General features: G+C 47.2%; 1 protein-coding gene across 4 annotated transcripts in view; it reads right to left on the bottom strand.

Moving 5' to 3' along the window:
• The window catches only part of Clybl (citramalyl-CoA lyase), a 223492-nt gene extending 204655 nt beyond the window's left edge, over positions 1 to 18837 (bottom strand). Inside the window, exon 1 of one of the 4 annotated variants that reach the window (XM_087585907.1) lies at positions 18723 to 18837. In XM_087585907.1, the coding sequence (XP_087442033.1) occupies positions 18723 to 18831 (109 nt within the window). In that variant the 5' untranslated portion in view covers positions 18832 to 18837. 4 annotated transcript variants of the gene reach the window in all.
• Positions 18838 to 19058: the final 221 nt, after the last annotated feature.

The raw sequence follows: 19058 nt of genomic DNA, 5'->3' as shown, positions 1-19058 counted from the left end.
CACACACACACACACACACACACACACCCCTAGGGGCCAGACATGAAAACTAGGGGCCAGACATGTTGGTGCACACCTGTAATCCCAGCACTTGTGAGGAAGAGGCAGGCAGATCTCTGATTCTGAGGCCACCTTGGTCTACATAGTAAGTTCCAGGACGGCCAAGGCTACACCAAGAAACCCTGACTCAAAAGTAAAACAACAACAACAAAAGACAACCAGTGAAACAAACAAAACCTCACAGTTCAGTCTGAACTAGTTTTAAAACTTGAAAACATTTCAAGTTCAAACAGAACAAGTCCATATAAGTGAGTTATGTATGCATCCTTCTTAATCTGTATGTTCTTAAGCTTTCAAAACACGACAAACTCAAAACTCTCATGCAGTTTTCTTTTTTATGATCACAGATCTTCTGGCATCATTAGTCATAAACGTAGAAGTGGTGAAAAGTACCCCAGCTGACAAAAATTATTTACTTTGTAGCACAAACGACTAAGGATGTAACACCCACTAACTGACCTGCAGAGAGAGGCGGGGGTTAATTTATTCTGCCTGCTTTGGTTGGGTTTTACTTTCCGTTAAAATGAGACTTGTTGCCGCATTTAACCCTTTCATCACACATTTCTTAAAGAGAGACCAAAAGAATAGGGAAAGGAAAAGAGTAGCAAGAAGCCAACATTTGTGAGTTCTTAATTTGTTACATGCCTTTGAGCCTATGATTTAAAAAGAAACATAAATTGGTCGGGTTTTGGTGGTGGTGGTGGCCCAGGCACTCAGCCACACTCCCAGCCCACGATTCTTCCCCCTATGAAAAGCACGGTGTTAAATAGGAATCTTATTGCTCTTACTGTGTACTCCATGCATTTTATGCACAGCGTAGCTCCGGGGGTCCTTTGCCGTTCAGAAGCATGTCACATCAGTATGAACAGAAAGTCACAAGTCCTAACTGGATGATCCTTCTGGCTGAGTGACGACAGGGGCCAGCTTCTTAGTTCCCACATATAGAAGCCCTTTGTAACTGCAATCCAGGAATGTCATCTGTCTTGAATTATGTCCACCTGGGATTATGTCCTGATGACCAACACCGGCAGAACGCTGGGACCTGAGAACTTCACTGCTTTGGTGATTGACATTTAAACTGTTTGAAGTTTCTAATTAAGGTCTCTTAACAAATTAACTGCAGATGTAGGAAGCTAAGGGTGCAGTATGCAGAGATCCTAAGTCACCTGAGAGCTGCAAACAGCTAGAACCAGCTCAACACAGTGAGCTCATTAAAGCTGAGGGCCTGCACTCCTGGTGCCATCACGGTTATGCCGGCTCATTTAGCTTTCCCAGAGCACTGAGCACTGAGACACTGGAACCCAGGGCCTCCTGCATCTCAGAGATGCTCTACCAGCGAACATCGAACATCGTCCCCAGATCCCCAGTGTTGTGACTGTATGGCAAGAGAGGGGCAGGAGATGGAAATGCCCTGGGAACACCACTCAGACCAGCCATTACTACAGTCTGTTGATTTGACAGGTTCCAAAGTCACCTTGAAACAACCTCTGGGTACGTCCATCACAGAGTTTCCTGATAGGTTAATAGAAGTGGAATGGCACCCATTCCACGGGCTGGGGTCAGGGACTGAATTAAAGGAGAAAGCAGGTAAGCATTCACCTCTCTCTGCTTCACCTCAACATGTTTTCCCACCATGATGGATGGTCCCCGCAGCTAATGAGCCCAAACAAACCCTTTCTTCCTCATGTTGCTTCTTGTGAGCACAGCAATGGCCAAGCAGCACACCAACCAGGCTACAGGATGAAGAGCCAGCTTGATGGATCCACCATTTTCACTGCCCATCACCCGGCAGATTGAAAGTTACAAGTCCTGTGCTGACTAGTGCCCCCATACTCAGCCATGCCCTGTCCTAACTCCTGTGGGACATGCAAGTTCCCTCTCCCAGGAACCCACCCTTTCCTCCTCTGTCATCATTTGAAGGCAGCTCCCCAGGAGGATGCCCTAGACACCCCCAGAAAGTCACCCCCACCTCTGTGTCTCAACAGTCCTCTGAGCTTATCCCTGTGTGATGATTAATCCCAACTGTCAACTTGACAACATCTAGAGATACCCAGGTGCCTATAGGGAATATCTTAACTAGGTGACCAGAGTGGGAAGTTTGGCCTACTGTGGGCAGCACTATTCTCTGTGCTCAGAACCTGGACTCTAGAGAGTGAGCTGACCACAGCACTCACATTTCTCTCTCTTCGAAAAAATGTTTTTTTTTTCTTTTTTTTTTTCTTTTTTTTTTTTTCCGGGGCTGGGGACCGAACCCGGGGCCTTGCGCTCGCTAGGCAAGCGCTCTACCGCTGAGCTAAATCCCCAACCCCGAAAAAATGTTTTTAAGTTATATTTCTATATATTTTCAAGTGTGTGAGTGGTTTGTCTACATGTATGTCTGTGCACACACGTGTGTATAGTGCCCACTATACGAGGCCAGAAGACAGCATCAGATTCCCTGATTGTGAAATGCCACGTGGGTGCTAAGAATTGAACCCGGGTCCTCCGGGAAAACAGCCAGGGTTCTTAACCACTGTGCCACCTCTGCACCCCATTGCTAGACTGTGCGATGTAACTACGGCTTCGAGCTTCTGCTGCTGCTGAATCGTGACGGACTGAAATCCCAAAACTCGAGTCAGAATAAACCCTTTCTCCCATAAGTTACCGTTGTACTGCATCTTACCACAGCCAAGAAAAGGAACAAGGACATTGTTCCTGCCCCAACCCAGTTAGTTTGGTCAACGCTGCTAAGACCACAGGCCAAGGAGCTATGCAGGCTGCTGAGAGACCAAGAAACAATCACAGCAGAAATACTCCTTGAAAGTCTCTTCCACCCAGCCAGCCGCCACCCCACACCACGCTTGAAGGGACAGAAGCCAACCAGGAATGGTGACACATGCCTGTGTATCAATGCTCAGGTGGCTGAGGCTGGCAGATCTCCGTGGGCAGCCTGGGATACAGTTTGAGGCCATGTCTCAGGAGCTGAGGAGATGGATCACTAAGTGAAGTGCTTGCCCTTGCAAACCTACTAATTCCCAGAATCCATGTTAAAAGCGCCTGTCTGTAAACCCAGCACTCCTACTGTGAGACAGAATTCAAAAAAGGGAGAGTGATCTGGAAGCCTGTGGGCCAGCCAGAAGTGTGTAGCAAAGAGGCAGGAACGAGAGAGACCCTGTCTCAAAACAAGAAGGCGAGAACTGACTAACAAGACCGTGTATCAGATGTGGACCCTCTGGTCCTGCAGAGGGGCTTCCGAATATCGCTCTCCCTTCTCCACCCGAGCGGCTGCCTCCAGGATGATCAGAACCGGGGGCCATTCTTTCTTTGTAGAAGAATGTATGAATGAATGCCTGGATAATAAAAAGAGACACTCTGAAAACAGCTCTTCCTGTTGATCTTGGTGACAAGCTGTTCTAGGAAGTAAATACTGTTCTAATTCCCCTGCACAGCACAACTAATAATTCGTTCTGAAGGAAAAACAGCGCTGTCCTTAGGAAAAAAAAAATAACAAGTTTAAAAATTGTCTTTTTGAGAGAAAACCACATCAAGCAGGAAGCCATATGGTTGCAAAGATGAAAAGATACATTTTTTTTATCCCTCATTAACAATAATCCTGGAAATATTAACATTTTCACTAATTCCTCCCCAAGCAGGATACTCATTAATAGCACGCACCTGTGTCAACAGCCAGCCTCCATCTTCCAAAGCCTTGCTGGTGCCTGGGATCCTCATTTTAACACCTTAGGTGTTTGTGCAGCCTAAAAGCTGCTAATCCCTGCTGGTCCCTGGTTGGTTGCAAATGCTCAGGCAGCAGCCACCAGACCAGGCTCAGAGGTAGGCGGGTAAGTAGCAGCCCCACCCCAGACCTGCGAGGGGGCAGCTGTGTCAATACGGGTGTCCTGTCCTCAATGAGCTTCCAGCACTAGCCCACGTGAAGAAGTCACCACGTGAGCACTGGCCTCTTCCACAGCCACAGCTAGAATCCAAACTAGGAGTGGGCAGCCAGCAAAGCAAGCAGTCCACACTCCCCAGTGTGCCCCGTTCCAGAACATCTCAGAGAAGGCTAAACAAAGCAGTCTGTGAAGTGCTTGCCTTGCAAGCGTGAGGAGGACCTGAGTTCAATCCGCAGGACCCGTGCGAAATGGCACAGGAGGCACTCACTTGTAATATCAGTACTTGGAGATGAAGACAGGCAGACCTCTGGGGCTTGCTGGCCAGCAGGTTTGAGCCTAATCGGTGAGCTCCAGTCCAAGGAGAGACTCTGTCTCAAAGAAAGTGAGTTTTCCCAAGGATGAAACCTGAGTGTTTGACACACACATACATGTGCCCTTGTGCCCTGCACACAACACACATGTTTAAAAATCGGCAATCTCAGGGCTGGGGATTTAGCTCAGTGGTAGAGCACTTGCCTAGGAAGCGCAAGGCCCTGGGTTCAGTCCCCAGCTCCGAAAAAAAGAACCAAAAAAAAAAAAAAAAAAAAATTGGCAATCTCAAGGTGAAAGCAAGCACAGCTCCCATCTTGCTAAGACACTGCCTCCACTGAAAGACGTTTGTTGTCTCTTCCTGGACTCTAAGCAAGTGCTCTGCCGTGGAGACATGCTCTACCATACCAGAGCCACTGTTAATGCACCTCCAGACACTGGGTGGGTCCTGCCTTGAAGAACAGAATTACTCCCTAGAAATTTGAAAATTTGAAACAAACAGAAGGCTGGTCACAGTGACAAGGAGGTCACTTGGTTGCACCGAGTCAGACTGGCCACAGTTCCCTCTGGGAACCTTGGGACTGAGGTGTACGATAGGTGGCATTTCTAAAGGCCCCCATCACTCAACCACGTAAATCAACAGTGTCGTTTGTATAGACCTCTGGTTTATTCTCCAGAAAACCCTTTGTCAAAAGGAGGAACACTGTGGGATCTGAAAACAGCCCTGACCTGTGTGATCAAGAACTCAAAGCCAAGACGGAAACTTTAGGTCTGACATGGTAAATTACCAGGAACGTTTAGACAAATCTATAATCTAGGTAAACATACAGGCACTCACACTCCTACCCAGAAAGTTTGCCTGTCACTTCGAACCGATAATTAGTAATGAATTCTGATCACTGCGGCCGGCCGTGCGATGAGGTGTTCATTCAAGACTCTTCCCTCAGAGCCTGTTGCATGCCACATGTGTGCGAGGCACTAAGCTCCCAGTGTGTGGGGAAGGGCTGATAGGAAGTGTGGGGACTCACACCTCAGGATGATCCTTCGAGTGAAGCAGAATGGGATGCTGATCCAAGGATGGAGATTTTGTGTAGGCGTCTGCTGTCCTTTTGTGTACCAACATTCTGATGATAGTCTTTTTTATTCCCCCTAAAGAAACGGGTGTTGGTTTGCTTACTTGTTTTATGTGTATGTCTATTTTGTCTGCATGTATGACCTTGTGCCACAGGTATGCCAGGGGCCTAGTACTCACAGAGGCTAGAGAGCATCAGATTCTCTGGAACTGGAATTACAGATGGTGGTAATCCACCCTGTGGGTGCTGGGAATTGAACCCAGGACCTCTGGAAGAAGAGCCAGAACTCTTAACTGCTGAGCCAACTCTCCTGCCTCTTCTTATGAGCAGACCCCATGACCAGCATTTAGTGCTTCTTCCCATGTAAGTAAACAATGGCTGTGAACCCTGCCACCCCCAAGCCTCAAAGGCCATGGTCTAGCTTTAGGAAGGAGGAGGCCACCTGTTAGTGCAGGATGAAAGGGGTAGAGAGGCAAGATCACACCTGCTCAGGAGCTGCAGGGAAGTTTCTCAGGTGCAGTGGGGGAGGAGGAGGGGGAGGAGGAGAAAGGGGAGGGGGAGGAGGAGGAAGGGAAGGGGGAGGAGGAGGGGGAGGGGGAGGGGAGGGAGGCAGAAGGAAGAGAATGAGGAAGGAAAGGGGGAGGAGGAGAAAGAGGAGGGGGAGGAGGAGGAAGGAAAAGGGGAGGAGAGGGAGGAGAAAGGGGAGGGGGAGGGGGAGGGGGAGGAAGAGGAGAAAGGGAAGTAGGGGAAGGAGGGGGAGGGGGGAGGGGGAGGAGGAGTAAGGAAAAGGGGAGGAGGGGGAGGAGGAGAAAGGGGAGGGGGAGGAGGGGGAGGAAGAAGGGAAGGAGGGGAAGGAGGGGGAGGGGGAGGGGAGGGAGGCAGAAGGAAGAGGATGGGGAAGAAAAGGGGGAGGAGGAGAAGGGGGGAGGAGGGGGAGGAGGAGAAAGGGGAGGGGAGGAGGGGGAGGAGGAAGGGAAGGAGGGGAAGGAGGGAGAGGGGGAGGGGAGGGAGGCAGAAGAAAGAGGATGGGGAAGGAAAGGGGGAGGGGGAGATGGGGAAGGAAAGGGGGAGGAGGAGGAGGGGAGGAGGGGGAGGGGAGAAGGAGGAGGAGGGCTCTTGGGTGCAGTGTGGGGAGGAGGAAAAGGAAAGGTCTCAGGTACAGTGGGGAGAAGGCAAGAGGGGCAGTAGGATGGACCAGTGTGCCTTTACAAATGGTTCGGAGAAAGAGCACGGAGCTAGCTAGCAACCTCGTACCTGCCAGAACAGCTATAGTGAGGTGGTAGGAAGTAGCAAGAGCTGCTGAGAATATAGACATCCAAGCCCCAGTGCATTGTGGGTATGATAGAAAATGGAGCATAAGTGAACAGCAGTCGGACGTTTCCTCAGATGTTCTTTGCAAAGGTAACTCTGCATGATCCCGGAATCCCACATACACACCCCGAAAGATCTGAAATAAGGGTGGGGCATAGAGATGGCTCACCTATGATACAAGAGGGTTTAATCCCCAGCACAGCATGGACTGGCATAGCATCACATACCTGCAACCCTAGCACTTGGGAGTTGAACGCAGGATGTCAGAAGCTCAAGGCTGTTCACATGTAGATTCTGAGTTTGAGGCCAGCCTGGACTAAATAAGACTCTGTAGAGGGATTTTAATCCAGCAACATGGCTCCTCTGGGAAGGGATTACATCCAAAGACCTTCAAGGTCTGTGTGATCGGCTGGAATGCAGACACAACACACACCTTTAATCCCTGTGGCTGGGAATACAGACAGGAAGGAGGCAACTTAATAGAAGATGGGGGAGGGGGAGGGGAAACAGTTTTACCAGGAAAGTTTTACAGAAACAGGTTGCAGGTGAGATACAACAGAATGGGTCCACGTCTTTAATCCCAAACAATGAAAGTAAAATTAGTTTGTAGAAGGAAGCAGTCACATTTGAAAGTGATGTTTAATTGAGGGGCAAAATGACAAACAGAGAAAGATTTTGCAGAATGAGTCAGAGACTGAGAGGTCAAACCTACCCCATCTTAGGACTGGACTCCATCTTAAAAGGCAAAAAGCCTGAGAACTTGGCCCACAGCTGAACCCAAGTTGCACCCAAGTACCAAGGCTTATCCTTGTCCCATACCCCAGAGTCACACCCTAACTACTTCCTAGCAACAGCCAATCAAGGTAAGTCTGATTGTTTCAGATGAACTTTCAGACCGTTTGTGATTGTTCCTGGTTTTGCTTCAGATCACCCACCTGTTGGCTTACAATAGTCATCCAATTAGATGCTTGTGAGGCTGGACACCCCTCACTTGCTCACCATTTCCTATAAAAACCTTGTCCTGATGAGGGTTCTGGGCTGCTTCACCAAACAGTCCTGCTGTGTCACGGATGGTGGTGAGCAAGCCCAACCTTCAGCTTGTAATAAAGAGACCCTAGTGCGACTGCATCAGAGTCGGCTCCTGGGTGGTCTTTTGGGGCTCAAGAATGAGGCACAAGACAAGATAGTTCAAACTCTCCTGAGAACAGACAGGAAGGCGGCAACTTAATACAAGGGGGTGGGGGGTGGGGGTAGAGGTGGGAGGAAATAGTTTTGCCAGGAGAATTTTACAGAGACAGGTTGCAGGTGAGATACGACAGAATGGGCCAGAGAATGAGGAGCCAGGAGTTTAGAACAGATTGCCAGACCTTAGTTTGAGGCCAAGCAGATCAATTCAGTCAGAATCCAAGAGAAGACAGATTGAACCAGTCAGCTTGGAGAGGAGTTTGAACCAGAACAGCTGAGTATAATCAGCCAGCCAGAGTTCAGAGTGAACTAGAAAGGGTGAGTTATTCAGCAGTAAGACTTTAGAGATGACAATTACATCTGGTGAATAAAAATTTAAAAGGGGGTGCTGGGAAGGAAGATATATAAGAAGTTACTCAAATATTGGTGGGCAAATGAATGCCCAAAACAGCCCTATTTACCAACGAACTATTCAACTATTTACAGCACAAACTATTCAAGTGTCCTTCAGCTGACGGAAAGATAACCATCTGTATACCCCACACAACATGCTATTCAGCCACAAAAAAGAACCAAATACTGGTACATACTATAGCAAAAATGAACCCCAAAACAAAACAACAACACTCTCAGCCTGCTGTGGTGGCAGGACCAAGTCCAGATGACAAGAAAAAAGGGCATTGGTGTTTTGCCTGCATGTGTGTTGGGTTTCCTGGAACTGGAATCTGTGAGCCGCCATGTGGGTGTTGAGAAGTGAACCTGGATCAACTGGAAGAGCAGCTAATGCGTTTAACCACTGAGCCATCTCTCTAGACCCTGATGTGTCACGTTCTTAAATACTTTTTTAATAAAAAAAATTTTTTTTAATCTTGAGACATGCTCTCTATGAGTAGCCCTGCCTGTCCTGGAGTATACTATGTAGACCAGGCTGGTGTCAAACTCAGAGATCTGCTACCTCTGTCTCCTGAGTACTCAGATTAAAGACATGAACCACCACTCCTGGCCTTATTTCCCTATTTTTTTTAACTGAGTATGCGTTTGTGTGTGCATGTGTGTGTTTGTTGGTATATACACATGAGTATCTACTGAGGTCAGAGGTGTGTGTGTGTGTGTGTGTGTGTGTGTGTGTGTGTGTGTGTGTGTTGGTATGCACACAGGAGTGTCCACCAAGGTCAGAGATATGTGTGTATGTACATGTGTGTATATGTGTATGTATATTGGTATGCACACATGAAGTGTTGTGTGTGTGTGTGTGTGTGTGTTGTGTGTGTGTTGGTATGCACACAGGAGTGTCCACCAAGGTCAGAGATATGTGTGTATGTACATGTGTGTATATGTGTATGTATATTGGTATGCACACATGAAGTGTTGTGTGTGTGTTGTGTGTGTGTTGGTATGCACACAGGAGTGTCCACTGAGGTCAGAGGTGTATGTGTGTATGTGTGTGTGTGTGTGCATCTGTATGTTGAAATGGACACAGGAGTGTCCACTGAGGTCAGAGGTATGTGTGTGTGCATGTGTCTGTGTTAGTATGCATACATGAAGTGTCCACTGAGGTCAGAGATGTTAGAGCCCTGGAGCTGGAGTTACAGGCGTTGTGAGTTACTTAAACATGGGTGCTGGGAACTGAACTCCAGTCCTCTGCAAGACAGAGTGAACCCTAACCTTTGAGCCATCTCCCCAGCCTCGGAAGTATCGTTTTAATATCTATACAGCTGCTGTGTAGCATAGGAGGCCATGAGGAAAGAGAAGGAGCCAGCCAAATGGACGCCACACCAGAGAGCTTGAACCTGAATTCAGGATTGTAGTGGGTAGGCAGGGCAATGGCTCCTCTGTGATACCCAGAACCTGTGCTGCCTTAGGTTATATGAAGTGGGATGGAGAGAGAAAATCAAATGAGTTGCTGCTGGGGACACCAGGGCCTAACATAGTCACAAGCAGAGAGGGAGGCAGGAGTGAAACGAGACAGACTATTATGTGGTAACTCAACTACACTGCTAGCTTCGAGACAGAGGGAGCCACAAGACAAAGGACGCTGTGCTCCCAAGAGCTGGAAGAGTCAAAGAAACAGGTTCCTCTCGGCACACAGAGTCCTGTGGATACATTGGGTTCAGCCTGCTGAGTCTCTGTCAGGCTTCTGACCTACAGAGTACAATGTTTGTGTTGTTCAGAGCCACAAAACTGGTTATGATCTGCAATATCAATAACAAACTAACGACGGGGGGCAGGGAGAGTTGGAAGCAGGTGAGGTGTGAGCAGAAAAGGGAGTTGAGGGTCACATCTAACCTTAGCACGTCAAGGAGGGGCGATGACAGCCAGTGGAGGAGGTGAGGCTGGGAGAGCCAGCAGAGGAGGGCCAGGGCTGGCAGTGAGACCCAGTGGGAGAGGGTGGGCGGGGCTTTGAAGGTTAGTGATGCTGCCACCCAAGAAGTCCAAGGAGACAGGCTGCCAGGACAAGGTAGCCATGGAAGATGAGCACAATTTGAAGTCAGGGAGAGCGTGAGCGAAGCAGAGGTAACGGCTGTGGACTACGTGAGGCATGCGTGGGTGGATCGCTGCGTGTGGGTGGATAAAGGGAGCAAGTTGAGGCCTGGGGAGATGCTGGGTTGAAGAGCAGTGAACGAGGAGACCCAGGTACATCACAGGTTCAGACAGGGTGGCCAATCAGAAGTAGTCCCAGAATTTACCTGGCTTTAGAGAGCTTAAGGTCAATAAGACTAAAGTCCCTATGTCTGCCTGGTTAAGTATTTAATTGACATGTGTGAGGCCCTGGGATTATTCATACCACCTCCCCCACCTCACCACTACACATAGGAGGTGGGGGAGCAGGAGGAAGATGATATTTAAAGTATGTATATGTAAAAAAGGATGTTGTAGAAATTTTTAATCCCGGGCTGGAGAGGTGGCTCAGCAGCTAAGAACACTGACTGTTCTTCCAAAGGTCCTGAGTTCAATTCCCAGCAACCACATGGTGGCTCACAATCGTCTGTAATGGGATCTGATGCCCTCTTCCGTTATGTCTGAAGACAGCTACAGTATACATAAATACATAAATAAATTCTTAAAAAAAAAGAAATTTTTAATCCCAAACTGGGGTTTCTGCCCCACCTGTGACCAATTAATGTAGTTCCTGGATAAAAGGCACACAACTTTTATTATTTACAATAAGCCTTAATTAGCACAAGAGCTCAGCAGATATCTACCCTCTGTACTTTCCTATCGATAACCCCGAGTTATTACTTACTATGTTTCAACTGGGCTGCTCTTAGCTACAGTTGGGGAGCCCTCAGGGCCATGTTTTCTTGATTCCTAACCCATGACAACTTTCTCTTCCTCCTCACTTTCTTCTCTTCTCCTTCCAGATTCTATGCCTGAAGCTCCAAGCCTACCCCTATAGAATTTAGCATTACAATGCATAGCAATAAACCAAACCTCAACAAAGTATGTACCAAAGTTGCAGGGAAAGGCTTCTACATGGTCCACCGTAACAGGCTTGTCACCAGACTACTCAGGAAAGCTCTGATGTTCCACATATGAGTAAAGTCTGGTGATTCAACTTGCATGGTAAACTTGTAACCAGAGGACGAGGGCCAGAGGTTCCCAAGCGATTGATTATGTCCATCATCATCATCATCATCATCATCATCATCATCATCATCATCACCAAACTCGGGCTGGAGAGATGGCTCAGCGGTTAAGAGCACTGACTGCTCTTCCAGAGGTCCTGAGTTCAATCCCAGCAACCACATGGTGGTTCACAACCATCTGTAATGGGGTCTGATGCCCTCCTTCTGGTGTGTCTGAAAAACAGCTAAAATGTACTCATATAAATAAAATCATCTTCAAACTCTGGTCAATATGAGCTCAGTATGTTCAATAACGAATTTGGTCTCCAGGCTAGACCAAAATAACCTAAGGCTCAAAAAGCCACTGTGTGTTTCCACATTTCTTAGTTCTCCAAGGTTCTCCTACTTTGACTCTCTCTCACTCCCTCCAGGGTCAAACAGGTATTCCAAGCTAACCCATTATTTAGCTGAGCATGAGGACTTCTGATCCTCCTGCCTCCACTTATCAGTACCTGAAATATCAGGACTGCAACACCCTGCTGAGTCTCTACCATGCTGGAAATCAAACCCTGCCTCCGTTCACACTAGGCACCACTCCGCCAACTCAATTCCAGCCCAGTAAGGCTTTTCCTGACAAAGCAACATTGGCCTTTGTGGTTGCTTTAAAAGAACAGAATAAGCAGGCCACAGCCCGGGTGTTGGAAATATCTGTGGCCTGGGGGGAGGTCAAATAGACAATCAAGAAATAAACACCTGATACTTCTGGGAGAGGAAGTGATGAGGAAAGCTAGGCTGCATGAGAGGATGCAGAGGCAGCTGCTGGGGGTGCTGGGTTGGGTCGCTTTGTCACTGGGACTTCAGGGAAGACCTCCTTGATTGGTGACATCTGGCCCGAGATCTAACGAGCGAAATCCCCCAGGCTGGCACAGGCAGCCCAGGATAGGGAGAGGGAAGGTCATGGGGTACCGGAGTACAGTGCAACTTAAGTCTATTATCGACTTTTAAACGGACCATTTATAGGGCCGTGTAGACAAGTGTCTTTCATTTGTCCTAAAGAAGGAACAGGAAAACACGCCCACCTATCTTAAGGAAAACAGCCCGTTTGTAAGGGCGCAGTCCACGACTGCCGAGATCAGCTACATCTCTGTTGCTAGAGCGCCCTCCAGTGTCTAGTATGGGCCAGTCAGCCTTCTCCCAAAGGCCAGTGTGAGATTAAATAATAAGGCAAGAGAAGTTTACGTGCCTCTACGTAAGCCTCCGTTCCTTCTAACCAATGTCTGAGCGACAACATTTTAACTATTTTAATGACCCATATTTACCCCAGCATTGCCCAAGAAAGAAAACTCAGGAATAGACTAAAGGAGCAACTGTGGTTATGGTCATACACAAAAACACGCAAACGCATACAAAATGTGATAGTCTGTCTTCTAAAATAATCAGGAGGAAAACTCTAAAAAGTGGACTGGGGTACTAGCTCAGGAGCGAAGCCCTTTTTTGGCAGGCTTGTGTGTGTGTGCCGCCTGTGTATGTGTGTATGTGTGTGTGTGTGTGTGTGTGTGTGCCACCTGTGTGTGTGTGTGTGTGTGTGTGTGTGTGTGTGTGTGTGTGCATGCGCGTGCGGACGTATATATCATGCAGGGAAACAGCAGACATCACTATAAGCATCTTTATTACTAGCTTAATGTCCTAAAATAGGAACAAAATAAAATAAAAAGAAACAATAAACACTTCTCTAAACCTGGTGGGAGGGGGTCATGAGGAAAGAAGAAAGCTCAACTCTGAGGCCCGTTCATTAAATCAAACCATTTGAGAATGTTGTTTAATTGGCTTAGTGCATTTGGAGTTGCTATAACCCTTGCCATGTGAGTAATTCATAGAAAAGCTCGTTACTGTTAGGTGCTATGTCATATGCATGCAATCCAGCCCTGAGGAGTCTGAGGCTGGAGGAGCACAGGCTGCAGGCCAATCTTACACAGACAACGAGACCTTGACCCAAAAGCAGAAAAGAAAGAAAGAGAAGGAAATAGAACTTTCTTCAGATTTCTGGAGGCCAGGAGGACCAACCATTGTGCCTTCTCGTCAAGTCAACCCATGACAGAAGGAGTGGCGGCCAGCAGGCACTGGGCTATCTCAGGAGATAGGGCACTTGCTCCATGCACAACGCCTGGTATCCTAAATTTAATCCCCAGTGCTACAAAGACGGGGGGGGGGAGGACCAGAACTCACATTTACTTATTTATGTATTATGTAACCATCTGTCTTGATATTTAGAAACAAGGCCTCACATAGACTACGATGGCCATGAACTCACTTATACTAAGGATGGCCTTGAACTTCTGATCCTCCCACCTTCATCTCCAGAGGACTAGTATTACATCGTATACCACAACGGTCAGCTTATGTAGTATTTGGGATTGAACTGAAGGCTTCATACATGCCAGGCAAGCATTCTACCGACCCAGCTACATTCCCCAGCCCCCCAGCCCTGCCACACTTACTTTTATGACAAAGCTGCTCCGAATCATGAACACAGTCCCATAATATCAGCATCAGCCCATTCGTGGGACAGAGACGTCATGACCTAATTGCCTCTTAAAGGTCCCACCTCTCAGCACTGTTGCTTTGGGGATTTCATTCCCAATACGTGACTTTGAGGGACGCATTCAAACCACAGCAACAAGCTATAAAAGCGACTTGAAATAAACTGAACCTGCTCGAATGGCAGTGGATTTATATTCATACCCAAGTGACCTATATGAAAACAAATACCATTTCCTCCATAATATCTTTATTACCTAATAAAATCCTAAACCTGTTGAGCACACCAGCAAAGTGCAAGTGGGCTATGCCAAACCCACCACAGCTGCTTAGCGCTAGGAGAAGTGTATTGTTTTACAATTAGCAACGCTTTCCCCTTAACAAAATTCATCAGACATGCCAGTAGCCCCTCCCCCAAGGAGTCCAGGCTCTCACAGAGAAAGCTGGGGATGAGAGAGTGCTGGGGAAGCATCTTCTGACCTGGTGTGCTAGTGCACACCTCTTGGGAGATAGAGGCTGGCCAGTCCCTGTGACTTCAGGGTCAGCCTGGGCTACATAGTGAGTCCCAGACCAACCAGAGTTACATAGTAAGACCTTGTGTCAGAAACTAAATAATGAAAATGAAATACATAAACTTAATATAAATTAAAACAATGACTCGCGGAGTTTGTGACACACACACACACACACACACAAAACAATGATGCTTGCAAATAAATAAACTGTCAGAACACAGTCCAAAAAAAGACATGTGAGAATCCCGAGTGCTTGTGAGAAAACTCTTAAGAATACAAGACCAGAGTCTTATGAACTCAGTGTCTTCAAAACACAGAATCATTTGTGGACTATTTCCATGCTCCTCCCAGGTGCAGCCGGTAGGAGTGAGTTTGCTTCAGATTATTCATTATACCTGGCTATTGTCAGTTGTTTATGCGCCTCTATGGAAAAACATATTTTTGCCACATGCAGCTTATCCTAGTGACTTTACTCATGGGACTTTTCCAAACCCTCAGAATATAAAATTATCTGATGCTCTGAATAAAGTTGCTATCACACGAGATTTTGGTTCACCTCACTTACTAGCTCCACTCTGTTAGGTCTCACCGGCTCTAGAGTGGGGAACAGCAAGCACCATTTCTACATCTCCTTGAATGAAGTAGTCTAAGTAGATTGGATCCATGAAGATGTAAATACTAATAAACATTTGGCAGCACATGACCACCTATAAAAATAAAGTTCTGATACACACTACAGCCTGAGAAGGCTTCAAAGTGTTAAGCCAAGTGAAGGAAGCCAGGAACCAAGGGGTGAACACTACCAATGCAGCATCTAGATTGGCTGAGAAACAAGGCAGTTTCCTCTATACCAATGCAATATCCAAATTGGTTACATTCTGACAAACAAGAATCATTAGGAATGGGACAATGAAAAATATTGTGAATGACTGCTGATGGATATATTACAATGTAACTATAAACTCTACATTCAGCTGTTGGAAGTATATTACAATGTAGCTGTTACTCTATAGTCAAAATAACTTTAGCAGAAAACTATATACATACCTGTGCATCTCTTTATTTATTTTGTTTTTTTCCAGACAAGGTTTCTCTGTCCTAACCCTGGCTGTCCTATAACTCATTTTGTAGACCAGGTTGGCTTCGAACTCACAGAGATCCACCTGCCTCTGCCTCTGCCTCCCAACTGCTGGGATTAAAAGTGTGTGGCACCACTGCCGGGCATGTCTCCATTTTTTTAAAGTAACTTATTTCTATGGGCATAAATGATTTGCCAGCATGAATATTTGTGTATCATGTGTGCAGTGCACAAGGAGGCCAGAGAGGACATCTGATCCCTTAGAATCGGAGTGACTGGTTATAAGCTGACATGTGGGTAGTGGAAATTGAACCCAAGTCTCCTGCAAGAGCAGCCAATACTCTCTCTTAACTGCTGAGCCGTGTCTCCCATCTCAAGACACAAGATTCTTAAGATACTAATTCCTCCGACTTACTGTATGGACTTCAAAACAATACTGATCAAATCCCAGCAAATCAGTCTGTGGCATTAACAAACTAATTCTGAAGTTTATGTAAAGAAGCAAAAGGCCCAGGAGAGCCATCACAACACAGCAGACAAGGTCAGTCATAGAGTACAGTGTCTGCAAAGCAATGGAAACATTGTCAAACAGAAGGATAGACAGCCCATAAAGACCTACGATGCTACCAACTGATGCTGATTTAGGGCTCTGTTCCAGGAAACGGGGACAGAAACCAAATATACACCCTTACTGTATCACAGTGACACAGTATTACGAACAACACAATTCAGAGATCAGCAAAGTAGTTGGGACGAATTTACAAAGAACATACACAGATGGCAGATCGCATTGGAAGGTTGCACAAAAGCCAGACCCCAGAGACATACCAAGGAGGACACACCTCCTCATCTTCCCCAAACAGTCCCACCACCAGGGGACCAAACATTCAAGTATATCAGCCTCTGGGGGCCATTCTCACTCAAACCATCACAGCATCATCTAAGGGGATTTCAGGTTCAAACTGAAAACAAGAGACGATAGCCACATACATACCAGTTAGAATTGTTGACTGTTCTTTAACCAACAGTGACAGAACACACTCTCATTCACAGATAAGACGGTGCGGCGACCGTGGCATCTTCTCATAAAACTAAACACAATCTTCTGTTGAATTCTGAAAGAATTCAACAGTCACATTCCTCAGTAATTATGTCTACACACAAGCACATAGTGAAGGCTTCTGCACAATCAACAAAAACTGGGCACAACCAAAATATCCTTCAATAGCAAACTGTATATAAGCCAACTGTGGTACAGTTACACAATGGGATATTACTTGGCAGTACAAAGAACTGAGTTATTAAGTCATGAGAGACATGAAGGAACTTGATACTGTTAAGTAAAAAACCCAATATAAAAAGACTAATTCTTTGACACTCTAAATGAAGTGGATCAACAATAAAATTCTATGTTATGCAGGCCTGACAACCTGGCTTTCATCCCTGGAGTCCATAGTGGAAGAAAGTCAACTCCTGAGAACGGTCTTCTGACAGCCACATACAGACCGTAGTATGTTTGTGCTGACGTTCACACACACACACACACACACACACACACACTAAAGAAAATGCAAAAACTAAACCGTCTGTGGTGTAGAGGGTACCTGGGAAGAATTCAGATAGAGAAAAGCACCAATTGTACACAAGGGCTTTGAAGAAAGAAAAAGGAAATTATTTTGCTGACCTAAGTAATTCTAGGCATAAATGGAGCCCATGAGACTGGAGTGGACTTCCTCCCAATGGGCTTGAGCTAATTATTCATATGCTTGCTAGCACTGAACAATTAAGTGCCTGCATGGTAGACAGCCGGTGCCAGCTCTCCTACTGTTGGGGTGGTGCTTTACGAACAAGCCTGGGGAAGAAGTTAGACGGGTCCCTGAGTGATGTGTTAGAACTAGAAGCATCATAAGGACTCATGCGTAGCTTGAGAAATAGCTACAGATGGTTCTATACATCTAATAATATGCACATGTATATATACATGCACAGACATCTGCACGAATAACAAGACAGTCTAGAACTCAGGGCAAATGCTGGTGGGTCAGAAACAGGGATCAACACTGGAGGTCTAGAATGGCCCCTGTGTGCCCAGTAGTGGTTCGGACACTCTAAAAGTTAGCAAGGAGCCACCAGAAGTAGCCCAGTGGCCCAAGACAGTATTTCACTTCCTCTAGTGGGTTTACTAAGTCCCTGCCCTTGGTAGAGATGATATGTGGTATGAGGAGAGGTAAAAAGTAATTCACACTAAGCTCCAAGCCTATTAGAAGTGGTGACTGTGCGTGGTCAGGACTGGCCCTTTCCTACTTCAGAAATGGAACCTCTGGGCTGGCCCAGGATCACTCTTTAACCACTCAGGTTCCAGGAGTGATTGCTCGAGTCAGGGCACATGGCCACAGATGAAGGAGAAAGTGAGGTGGGTCCCGCCATGGGTCTGGGGTAAATCATGACACACAAGATAAAGGATGTAAAAGTCGCCAGACTGTACTCTGGCTTCATTGCTCCATGGGACTCTGTGACAGTCTCTCTGATCCTGTTTCCTCAGGACACATGCAATTAGCAGATGAGGAAGTGTCTGTCATGAGGAAGGGTCCCTGTTTGTGACTACTGATCTTTTACCAACTAGTATTGCTATGCAGGCCAGGCAGGCCTCAAACTTGCTATGTAGATGAGTGTAGCCTTGAACCTGCGTCCTCTGCCTCTGCTTCCCAAGTTCTGGAGTTCTTTTCAAATATTTACTCCAAAGCTGATGATATAAGACTTATCGTCTCTTGTTAAACTAATGAGAATTTCAAAATATATAAAAGCATTATGCACTTTTCACCTAAAAGAAATGCAGTGTTTTTCTTGAGCAGATTTTGGCAAAAGCTCTTTGGAACCTTCAATCATCCTTAGCTGGGTAACTGGGTGGTCCAGAGACCAAACATTTGGGAACCTCTGTGCTTCGCATAGGTACTGAGTGTGTTGTTGCCCAGGAGGCCAGAGCGCCCCTCCGTTAGCGCGTTAAGTGCCAGGTGCTGACAGCCCTGCAAATCCAGCAACGTTTGTACCCATTGCCCTGCAAAGCCCTCCCACTGGGAGGCAGCAGCCGCAGCGACCTTGGAAGAGGTCAAGGACAGGGGGCACAGAGGCTTCAGGCCAGAGTGCCCATGCAGGCTCCGGGGACCACTCTGGCCACCGCCTTCGCCGCACGGCAGGGACTGGGAACCTGAACTCACAGCCTGGGCAGCGCCGCCGCTCCGAGAACCGCGTTCTGCAGCACACACAGCGCCATCTTCCCGACGTGGCCCGCCTACGCCCCGCCCAGCGGAGCTCGGTCACGCCCATCCCACCAGGCTTAACCCGGCCCCCGCTAGCCACCGCCCAGTCCCGCCCAGCCGGACTCACCCCACATTGCTCCTGCAGGCAAGGCCGGTTGCACCGCCTCTCTTCCCAACACCATGCCTGCCCCCGCTGGCCACACTCGGTGATCCTATTGCTCTGGTCCCTTTCCTAGTCACCCAAGGTTCCTCCTCTCTCCTTGCTCTCCCTACACAGAGGCTTTTGTGACCCAA

This window comes from Rattus norvegicus, chromosome 15, assembly GCF_021556685.1.
Source record: "Rattus norvegicus strain SHRSP/BbbUtx chromosome 15, alternate assembly SHRSP_T2T, whole genome shotgun sequence".
Taxonomy (NCBI): domain Eukaryota; kingdom Metazoa; phylum Chordata; class Mammalia; order Rodentia; family Muridae; genus Rattus; species Rattus norvegicus.
The sequence above is the reverse complement of the archived record's forward strand: the minus strand, read 5'-3'. Positions and strand labels throughout refer to the sequence as shown.